The sequence below is a fragment of the Stegodyphus dumicola genome, chromosome 8, assembly GCF_044657685.1.
Source record: "Stegodyphus dumicola isolate Sdum_Otavi_A_Nest chromosome 8, ASM4465768v1".
Lineage (NCBI taxonomy): Eukaryota > Metazoa > Arthropoda > Arachnida > Araneae > Eresidae > Stegodyphus > Stegodyphus dumicola.
In genome coordinates, this window is record NC_140775.1 from 54,712,496 (window position 1) to 54,724,800 (window position 12,305).

Below are 12,305 nucleotides of genomic sequence, written 5' to 3' on the forward strand. Positions count from 1 at the left end.
AACTAACATTATAAAAAAAGAAAGGGAGTAAAAATTTGAAAATATTATAATTAAATAAACTGAAATATTGTCAAAAGTATTAAATGCAGACTTTTTGATGAATGTGAAAATAAATACAAATAATACATTTTTTATGAAGAAATACAAATAATTATTACCACAGTGACCTTCATCAGACAAAACTGTTTGTTTTGTTTTTCATGTCGCTTCAAATTCATAAAGCATTCTGATTGGTGTTATAAATTATAATAAAAATTTTTAACTTGATGAATAAATAGAACATAGTTATATTGCTAATAGTAATGATACTTTTCTGAAAAACTTGAATGTATGAGTATATATTATACTTATTTAAATGAATGATAGAATCAAAGATAAAATTAAATATTTCTTAAAGAAATGTTTGTTATAAATACATTAGTATTATTTTTAGGCATCTGAAATTTTATTGTAGTATTTTATGTTTTAATAAATAAATGACCAGAAAATTTTTAAGTTTTTTAAATTAATTTCAGAATTTGAAAAGAAAGAAAAAAACTTTTTTAATTTAAAAATAAAAGTGTAGTTCTTTGAGAATATAATGCATCTAATTGCTTGAATATCTTCAAATTGCTCTGCACATTTTGCAGCTCCTGTAACATCCAAACAGTATTCTCTAAGTACAATGTAGATAATCCCCCCCAATAACAGATTTTGAACAATTACAAGTGTAACCCAGTCCATTAATCTATACATGGCTGGATGTGGTGGTGTCTTTATTATGGAGGCACCTAATAGGTGGGCCACCATCGCCTTTCCTATGAAGGGACGGACAGTTACAACCATGCCTTCTCCGAGATTCAAAGCCAGGCCATTCGGCATCACAGTCAGCTTCCCTGACCACTATACTGACTGGGCGGCACAGTGTAGATAATTACTGTACTTATCTTAGATTCTTATACAATTTCTTTCATTATTAACTGGCAGTTATTGGAAAATTGAGTTACTTTAAAATCCAGATCCATATTAAAGAAAAATTCTATGTTAGAAAATGGTAAATCCATGTTTACAATTGAGATGCAAGCAATGTGAGCCATAGTATTCCTTCCAGCATTGTGGAGTACATGAGAAAGCCTACACTGATTTCTCATTTAGTTTATGTTTATCCTTATTTAAAAGGTTCTGTAGTCAGCTATTTTGAATCAACTTTTATGGGTATTAACTACTTCATGATGTGAATAACTTACTAATGTTATGGAGATGTTACCAAATTGTATTGCCATAACCATCAAACTTTTGTTGACATCTGATATACATATTCAGTGTTATATTTTTAGTTTATGTAGTTTGTTGAATTTAACTTCACATTTTATTAGTTTATTTATATACTATGTGGCTTTTTTTGGACTTAGAATGTTTAATTGAACAGCTTAATAAATATGCATTATACTTTAGCTTCTCCCCCCAAAAAAGTTTGAGTAAATTATTTGAATTTTATGGTCATGAATAAAATGAAAGACATATAATGAATAGAGAATTCAGAATTTTTCATTTCGCATATAAATTGCAGTTTGTGTATTGGCGCATTATTATACAGAACTAGAACTGAAACTTAAAAATCATGTTCTTTTTCTGGTTAAAGGTGTTTCCCCCCCCTCCCCCTACTAACGTTCTTTTCTTCAATCCCTAGAAAATTTCCTGATCTTCTCAAGAAATTTAAGGATATTTTGGGTTTTAAAGAATCTGGGAATAATATAGAAATAGTGCCAATGAAAATTATAGCATTAGAAAACAGCAGGCTTGATCCTGAGGTGGCATTAGATATTGGTAAGTTTTAAAACTTTTATTGGAATATTTTTCAGTATTTGAATATGCATGCAATTTTTCAGAATTTGTGACAAACCGATCTAACTATATTCAGGCTCTATAGTCTTGCAATATCTGAAAATTTTTCCCACTCTTCTTCCATACCCCTTCTTTTACAATTTGCTGTTTTTCAGATAAAAAGAATTTTTTATTTAAATCCTCCCATTTTGATACATAAATGTAGCTGATAGAAGAATTTAAATGGATTGTGACTAACATAATTTTTAGATAATATGATAAGATATCATTGGTATGCTTTTAGTTGATGTAATTCACAAATACTCAGAAATGAAATACAGTACAAAGTCCAAGATCCGGACTCATTGGGACTTTGGCGATTCCGGATTTGAGATTTTTCCAGATATTAGATCATCAGTTTAAATCTAGTAAGATGGCATGCGGAAATTTAAAAATATGAAATCATGGTTTATGAAATAATGAAGCACTTATGTTCTGAAGTGTGTCAAAATTTAAAAAAAAAATCTGATGTGTGCACCACATGACTTCCTTGTACAGAATATTAAATTATACCCATTTTTTCTTGCATTTTATTTAAATTTATTGGATTGAATTAAATTTACTTCGTCGATTGTGCATAACCCAAAATAGAATAAATGTGCTCTTTAAAATTCACTATATTTGTTTACCATAGTGACACTCTGGCCCTAGGTTCACTTAACAGCATTACATTTCATTCATTTTCTAACTCAGAATGCATAAAATTTATATCATCTTAAGAATTATCTAATCATTGCCACATGTTGTATTCAAATACTATAATAAATCTAAAATGATGTATAAAAGAAATTAAGCAACTAACAACCGAAAAAAAAAAAAAAAAAAAAAAAGAAATAGTTTTTCACAGATGATTCAGTATTTCTCATTCAATTAATTCAATTCTCACTTTGCGACAAGGCAAAAATATATTAAAACTCAAGATGTCTGTATTGAAAATTATGAAGTAAATCTTAAACTCTTATTTCCTCGAATAAAATCCAGAATGGATTAAGCATGATTTAATTCGCAATAATAAAAGAAGGCATTATCTTTGTTATTGTGAAGCTTTGGCAACAAATCTACTATTCTGCTGTTTCAAATGTAAACAAGCAATGGCCGCCATGGAAAAAATTATTAGGCTTAGCGGCACTTAAACAACTTTTAAATTATTGATAATTCCACAATTATTGCATACAGATTTACTAAAGGCATAAAAACCTTAACCGGAAGATAAAGAAAACGTAATTAAATCATTAAAGCAAAAAATGCACAATTTACAAACATATAAGAATTAAAAAACTGAGCTCTCTGAGCTGAGTAACAGTGTGGATATATATATGCATATATTTATATATTTTTTGGTGCGGCTGATTGCAACCAAAATACGACATGTTATAGCAGTCCTACATGTTATAGCTGTCCCATATACAAAATTTCAACGTTCTGAGGCTACTCGTTTTTGAGTTATGCGAGATACATACGTCTTCAGAATTCATTTTAAATTAGTTTTATAATTTTTTTGGGGAAAAAGAGATGTCATGCAAAAACATCATTAAATTGCATTCGATAGCCGTGAAAATGGATATTTGCATTGAAATATGATGCCTGAAACTTTTTGAGATTACCATACTTCCTTTTTACTTCGTACAAGGAAGTAAAAAGGCTTAATATTTATTTGTTTACTTTATTAAACATTTCTTTCAATGTAAGTTCTTTAAGATGCTTTGATTTTTGTGCTAATAATTTCTCTTTAATTCTATATACAGACATAATTTTTTGTTCAGTTACAAAGTACCATTTTTTGTAAGTCCTGTAATTGCTGTGTCAAGAATTCTGACTAAACTTATCAATCAAAATTTTTTCATTTTCAATAACCTCTCTGTCACTTTCTTCACTATCGGTAATGGTATTTTCTGGATCTAGAACCATACTACAAATTTTGCCATCCGCTAATTGATTGATGATTGGGGCATTGCCATCGCAATGAAAAACTTCTGTTATATCATCTTCATTTATTAACACTTCTCCACATTTCTTTACAGAATCCATATATTGGAAAATTTCACCTTTGGTTTGCGATATCCGAAAACCTTCAAATTTGTGGTTATCACCTTCACCATCGTTACCATGAAATATGGTAACTGGCCATATATATATATAATTTACCGTAATTTCCGGAAAAAAGGCCGCATCAGCGCAAACGCCGCACTCAAGAAAAATGGCGGGAAAAAAATTTAAATTACACAGAAACGGCGTATCAGCTTAAACGTCGCAATAGATTAAATTGCGTGTGACATCGTCGTGGGCCGTATAGATGCAAAAACTCAACCTAAGTCCTGACATATGACATACCAGTTAAGAAAAATGTATGAAATGAAACCATAACTCAAAAATAAATTAAAGGTAAGAAATGTGGAAAATATATTTACCTTCACGTATATACCGTATATACCCGCGTATAAGTCGACGCCCCCCCCCACTTCTGAAATCCATCGAGAAACTTCGAAAAAAATGTTTTAAGTACTACATTTATTCTAAATCATCTGAGAAAAAACAGTAAATATACGATAAAAATACCTTGGTAAATAAACAAAATCAAAATCCTTCAACGTCCGATTCATGGTCAGATTCGCCAAACATTTCATAGAACTCTTCTGTCGTCATTGGCTCGTCATCATACATATTTTCAGTCTCGAACTCTGTATTGTTACAATCACTACTAGAGCCTTCGTCGCCATTTTCACTTTCAAAAACAGCATCATCTTCCATGCCGTCTAATACAACATTTTTTAAATGATTTTATAATCATTTCAGAGGGTATTTCGTTCCAAGCATCTTTAACCCACTAAGCAATTAATGTAATATCGGGCTTTTTAATGTTGCCTCCCTTTGTAAATGTTGGTCGATCGGAACTAATCCACTCTGCCCAATATTTTCTAACATTTACTTTGAACGGCTTATTGAGGCAGACATCTAGGGGTTGAATGACGAATGTCAATCCTCCCGGAATTACGGCCACAATCGTTTTTAGATTTTTTTTGACGTGTACGCCTGTTAACAAAAGTATTTCATGAATGAACAATAACTATTATAAAGACTTATACGTACGTAAAAACTATCTGCGTTTCTCTTTTCTTGGCGTGTTGGCTAAACTTTTTTATTGCTCGATATTGATCGGTTGTTCGGGGGCCGAAAATTCTTTGGTTTAATCGAAACTTACTCTAGTTAAAGTATGAAACTCTGTGATTAGTTCATCACATAATTTAAGTCATGAAATTACTTCAAGTAAATGACTTATTTGATAAGTCGTCCAATTTGAGTGCGGGAAGAAAACAACTGCATTATTTATATAAAGAAATTTTTGAACTTCCGATTCTTTTAATTTTCTATGGCCCTGCGTACAAGTCGACACCCCCACTTTGAAGTCTTTTTTTTGTCCAAAATATCTCGACTTATATGCGGTTATATACAGTACTTATATTTACCCACTAAAGAAGTCCATATTTGTAATACTCGACTATATTATAAAAAATGTTGCAACAACAAAATATTAAATTTGCATGACAAAAGGAAATTTTAAATTTTCCTTATGAATTACAGCAAACTATACATCATAGGAAGCCATCAAAATCTGATTTTTCACTATCTGAATTAAAAAGATTTAGTAAATCCTGATCTAAGTCTTCCAGATCGTCACATTCATCCTCTTGGTTTACAGTCTCTTTATCTAAGGATATAATTTCAGCTTCTTTGAACCCTGCTATTATTGACAATGTTTCTACCAATTTCCATGCACTTCCTGCCCACTTTGCAATTTCTTCATAAGATGCTGGACGTATTTTACCGCTTTTGGTTTACGTATGCAATCCTTCACTCATCCAACACTCCCACCGCTTTCAGACTTCAGCTTTGAAGGATTTATTACCTGACAAATCTAACGGTTGTAAGATTTTGTCAAACCACCAGGAATTATTGCTTCGGTCGTAGACAATTTTTGACATCTGGTTTTCACTGACTCAAAGAAATGAGCACGCATGGAATCCATTATCAATACCCTTTGGTTGGAAAAAAGATCCCATATGATACTACCAAACTTTTTGTAGCCACTCATGCATAATTGTTTCGCACATCTAGCCGTTCTCGTTTGAACAAATAATTACGTCATTAGGAAAATCTCGCTTCGGAACAGTCTTTCGTTTAAAAATGATCATTGGCATTAGCTTGTCACCGTTTGCGGCTCAAGCTAACACACATGTAAATGACGTTCTTTCATGCCCCGTCATAAACACAGATACAGTTTTTTCACCAGTTTCGTCAACAGTTTTGTTTGCAGGAGAGTCGAAAGCTAACGGCGTTTCATCCTTATTTATTATCTGTGACCGAATATTTTTTTTTTTTTTTTTTTGTCAATAATAGCTGTCACATATTTTAGAAAAGATGACTTTTTTATCCTGCCAGTCCATTGGTAATTGTTGCCCGATTGTTTTTCTAGTACGCATAGAAATATTTTTTCTTTTCATAAATCTGCTTTACCTCCTTTGAAATCATTTATGTTCATTCGTTTTGCTATAAATTTTGCTTGTAAGCAAATTTTTACAGTCGAAATTGCCATTCCCTTTCCTTGTTGCTCCTTTATCCAGTTTGCAAGGTCGTTCTCTAGATTTGGCCACCTTACAGTACCACTTCTTTTGGCTCATTTCTGTTGTGGCATATGCTTTAAAGTTCTTTTTCAGTTCTGCAACGTCAAATACATCTGTCGTCCACTTCAAACTCTCGAGCTGCTGCTCGATTTCCAATTTGTTTAGCACGTGAAATTACATTAAGCTTAAAACTAGCAGTATAGCTTCTGTGCCGTTTAGGGACATTTTCAAAAAATTTCCGCTCCCTTCTTACTTAAAAACTATCCAACAAGTACTTGTACCCAAACTGATGGGATCTGTATCTGGCAGAATGCCAAGAAAAATCCATTCATGCTGAAGGGGAAATCCGTCAGAGTTCCTTATTGCGAGGCAGGTGGAGTCGTGTCCGCCTTTGAAAAAAATTGCAGAAAAGGCAGGGGTGGGGAGAGGATGGGTCCTGGAAGATTAATTGAATGGCAGAGGAGAGAGACTATTCAAACTGATGAGAATGTTGATTTGAAAGGGAGAAGAATGTTATTGTTCTGAGATCTCGTTTAGGGTGAATAAGGCATGTAGGTCCATTCAAGGGAAAGAATGTAAACAAAATAACGTTCGCAAAAAGCAACTGAGTGGTCTTTTGTGTGGGAACAGCACCAGTCTATGCACAACGACAAGGCCATCCAAACTATGTACAATGACCATCATAGGAAATATTTTATTTTTAGTGCACCTAAACGCTGCACCCGCTGAAAATTTAAGTTTTAAACACGTAAACGCTGCGGCGTTTCTTCCAGAAATTACGGTAAACTAATTAAATTTAAATTTTAACATACATATATATATATATATATATATGTTATTGCTTGGCTTATATATATATATATAAGCCAAGCAATTTCTAAAGTATATCGTATATTGAGACACATCCTCCCACGATCTTGCAATGCTCCACTGAGCAGATTTCATGCTAAAATATTTAAAAAATTCTTGAACATTCTTGCCATTATTAAAGAAATTTAACATGGATTTTAAAAATGCTACTTTATGTTTGCATTTCAGCATGCGCACTATTACGATATCCACAGGCTGAATGATGGCTGTACAGTTTTGGAGGAAAGAACAATATGGATACATTATCTTTCACTAAAACTTTAAGTGAAGTAGGAGCCGAACAGTTGTCTACAGTCAGGACAATTTTTGTGTCATCAGATAAGTGAACCGAATTCAAATGTTGCCGAGCCTCGAGTATGAAATGATTTTAAATCAATCATTCATTAATGCTTGTGTCATCCATGGTCTTTTATTTTCAGGGTGTCTGTTATTTATAATGTTAAAATTCTTTGTTCTTTTAAATGCTGGAGTGTGTATATTTTTTCAATTACGAAAAGTTTACACTTGTGCATTCCTGCAGCATTTCCACATGCTAAAATTGTTAATTTTGCTTTAGAATCTTTGACACCAGTTAGAACTTTTCTATAGAGGTTGCCAAGGTATTTCGCATTACATGTTTCCAGAAAAGAGCAGTTTCATCAGCATTGTAAATTTGTTCTGGAGATAACTTTTCACTATTAACGAGTTCAATGAATTCATTTGCAAATAGTTCAGAAGCTTCAGACTAAGCTGAAGCTTTTTCATCTGAAATTTTTAATTGCCTTATACGATGACAATTTTTAAATATGGTTAGACATCCTGTTTCAGCCTGTGCACTCAGTTTTCAAGTTCATTTCTTCATGAAATATTTTGGTTTGAGCCATTAGCATTGTATCCGTCAATGGCATGCCCTCATTGCGACATTGTCTGACCCATTCAATCATTATTTTGTCATGATCATCACTTCTAGCATAACGAATAATTTTTTCTGTTATTCATTGTGAGTGGGGTGTCAGAATCACCAAAAATTGAAAAAATTCCTTTTTCTGTTTTCTTTTGTCATATACAGTTGATTTTCCAATGCTATACTCATCGCATAATTTAGAGATGGGTATACCTTTATCCATTTTTTAAATTTGAAGCAATTCCACTTTTTGTGTAATGGACATTACATCTTGACTTGATCGAAAGTTCAAACTTTAATTTTCATAAAATTCTTGTAGCCTGCAAAATATAATAAGCTGGATCAAATCAGAAAGTGAAGAAACAGGAGAATCTGCTGTATTAACTGAAATTCCATGGAATCAGTGAAGCATAATTTTAGCCTAGCTTAATAAAGTCCACTTTACATTATTGGCTATGTATCCTGAGATTGGCAATGAAAGATAAGTTCTTCTGCTAAATTCTGTCTTGCTTCTATTAACCACTGAAGCAGTTAAGCCTGAATTACATTAATTTAGTTATTTATTATACTTATGTCTATTTTTTACACATGCTTAAGGCTTATCTGAGTTCTGAATGAATAAATTTGCACATGTACTTAAAGCATATCGAGGGCCAGCGCTAGATATCTTACTGCCTGGTGCAGACTCTGGGGGTCCTAAATTCTGTTACTAGCATCTCCCTAAGTTCTAAACTTTTGCCACCCTTAAGGGCTAACAGAAACCCCTATACCGACAATGTTTAATTGGCCATTTTTGATGTATCTTTTCTCAAAATCTGCTGTAGATACAAGCTTGAAATTTTTTCTGTAATTAAAGTATACCTATATGATTATACTGAAATGTGCTTTTGAAACATTTTGAATTTTAGAGTAAATTACAGAATATTTTGTTAGGCATAGTAAAATTTAGCACTTTTCTCACGCAAAAAAATTAAAAAAATTTTTTTTTCTGAGTTTATTACAAAAAGCTCATTTCAGTAAATATTAGGGAACCTAATAAATAAGCCATAAAAAGTTTAGATACCTGTGAGCAGTAGTTCCTGAGAAAAGGTACATTGAGTATAAAAAAATCACATTTGGAGAAAAACATGTTTTTTTGTAAAAATCCTCATTGATCAAAGCAGTAGATGACAAATTAAAACTAGATTTTTTTACAGTTCTAATTTTCATAGAGATTAAAAAATGGTATTTTTAGAAAGATAAAAGTGTAGAGAATTTGAAAATGCAAAAATCCGAAATTACAATTTTTTAAAGATTTTGGGGTTCCAACACCCCTTAAATTTTGGGTCCCCGTGTTTTCCCTAAATTCTAAAAAATTTGCCATCCCTTAATTTGGTGTTCGGCACTTCTCAAAAGTCCAAAAATTTTGTCTTCCTTAAATTCTGTCACCCGGTGCGGCCATACAAGCTCTGGCATCGGTTCTGGATTTACGTGAATAACAAATCAGCTGCACTTAATTCAAATAGCACTACATATAATCTTCTGGCCTATGAGTATCATTGACAAAGTCTATTTTTAGCATATAGAAAGAAATTTTTGTTAAATTTTTCCTCAACATTTCTTAGCACATAAATCTGTAATCATCACCAAGCATAATGTCAACATAAAAGGTTACCATACTCTTTGTTGTTCAATTACTAATATAAAAAAATTGTTTAGGCATCACTGCCTGAGTCATTCTTCAAGTTGTCATGTGTTGATAAACATGCAGTGATGAAAGCAAAATATAATAAATAATGTATCACTTGGTTGGGTGCCAGGGATATAAAGTATTAGTAGGATTAAATTAGTATAGTATGTGTATCAATAGTGTTTCTATGTAGAATATTTCAGATTGAAATATATGCCAAGCAGATACACAGCTACAGAGCCAAATTATTGACCACAAAAATTTATGCTAAAATAGTTTCTTCAATAATGAGGTATTTTCTTTAATGGCAAACTGAAATTAAGAATCTGGACTCTCTACATGTGTTATTATGCGCGGAGTAAAGCATAAAAAAAAAGTTGGTGGTGGCTTTGAGGTCTGGAATTTAGATTATTCTGGATATTGGACGTCCAGATATCAGACCTTGTTCTGTATATATATATATATACAAAATTTTTTTTTTTAAAAAGGAAATATAAACATGCCTAGTATGTTCACGCATAAGGCTGCGTAAAGTCTATCAGCAAAGACATAAAGTAAGAAATTTAGAACTAATTTTTTACAAAGACCAAATATTGAAATTCATAATTAATAAATTTCAAATAATCCATTAAATGTTACAAAGAATTGAAGAAATGTTAAAACCAAAACTTTTAAACAAGCAATACCCCAATTAAAAATTATAATAGTTCACCTGAAAATTCTGGCTCTTCCCCAAAGCAAGGAAAAAACAAAGTAAATTCTAATTAGAATTTTGACCCTTAAATAAAAATAATTCTATTTTATTTAAAGAATTGAAAATTGTGAGGTAGAGAATGATGGCAGTTAATAATATTTTTCTTGAAATGTTGCTCTTCAAGTAAATCTTGAAATTTTGGCATCATTCTATCTCACAGACATCTTATTATTATTCAAAATTTTGTCAAAGATAAATTCAAAGGAAATAATCTCATTAAAGGATTTAGTACTTGATTTCATAAAATTCAAATTCGACTGTGCTTCTTCCAAAAATAAAAGAATTTTCTGTGCAACTACATAAAAATTATGATGATCTTCAACTTCGTAATATTTTTAAACAAGCCCAACAAAAATTTCAGCTTCCTTCAGGTACAACAAAAAACTTAGTTTTATTTCTAACCATAATGGAGAAAATTTTGCAGCACCATGATTTTGCAACAAAGAAAACTTTCTGCTATTTTTTGACAAAAAGCAAAAGAAAAAAAAGGAAATCTAGATATTATTCAAGATCAAGAGATTAGACTGCTTATGAAAAAGTCTGATGTGTACACCACATGACTTCCTTGTGCAGAATATTAAATTATATGCAATTTTCCTGCATTTCATTTAAACATATTACATTACCAGTTAACAAATTTTGAATTAAATCTACTTCATCGATAGCGCATTAACCACAATAGAATAAATGCACTCTTTAAAGTTCACTGTACTTATTTACCATAGCAACACTTCGGCGCTAGGTTCACTTATTACATCTCATTCATTTTGTAATTCAAAATGCACAAAAATTAGTTCTATTCAAATACTATAATAAATCTAAAACAATGTATAAAAGAAATTAAACAAATAAAAAACAAGCAATCTTTCACAGATGATTCAGCGACGCTTACCTAATGCACATGCCCTACTAATCACTAATTCAGTTCTCACTTCACGGCAAGGCAAAAATACATAAAAATTCAAAATATTTTCATTAAAATTTGAAAGATATATAAAAACATAAAACACCAAGTACTGTTAAAACAGTTATAAAAAATTTACAATTCAAATTACAGTTTCTACGCAAAAACAAACTAGTAACTTAAATGATAATTCCAGAATGAATTAAGCATAAATTAATTTGCAGTAATAAAAGAAGACATTACTTTATTCTTGTGAAGCTTAGTTCCTCTAGATTGGCAACAAGTCCACTAATCTGCTAAGTTTCAAATGTAAACAAATATGGCTGGTATGCTAATCAAAAATTAGGCTTAACTGCACTTAAAAAGCTTTTAAATTATTGATAATTTCCACAATTATTGCATGCAGGTTAACCAGAACAACATGATTCAATCATTTTTAAAGCAAAAACATGCACAATTTACAAACATAAGAATAAAGAAACTGAACTCACTGAGCTGAGTACTAGAGTGGATATATATATGTCATAATAAAAGCAAAGGAAAGGTAAAAGACGGAGCAGTGTCGATGCGAGTTTAGATCCATATTGAAGAAGCATTTTGATTGCGTAGTATGCTAGTAATGCTAACTTGGTAATATCTAAAGAACTTGGCAGTCTTGGCAGTTTTAATTCCATTTTTATTTCCAGTTGATATTTGTGTCCACAATCACTTGGCACTCTAGTTGTGCCTTTCCACAATAGAAA

The 12,305-nt window shown here is 31.5% G+C and overlaps 1 protein-coding gene across 1 annotated transcript in view; it reads left to right on the plus strand.

Annotated features, from left to right (window-relative positions):
• The window catches only part of LOC118194611 (paired amphipathic helix protein Sin3b-like), a 108,085-nt gene that overhangs the window by 31,654 nt on the left and 64,126 nt on the right, over positions 1-12,305 (plus strand). Inside the window, exon 8 of the mRNA XM_085821869.1 lies at positions 1,670-1,806. Coding sequence (XP_085677995.1) covers positions 1,670-1,806 — 137 coding nt within the window. The remainder of the gene's footprint in view (positions 1-1,669; positions 1,807-12,305) is intronic.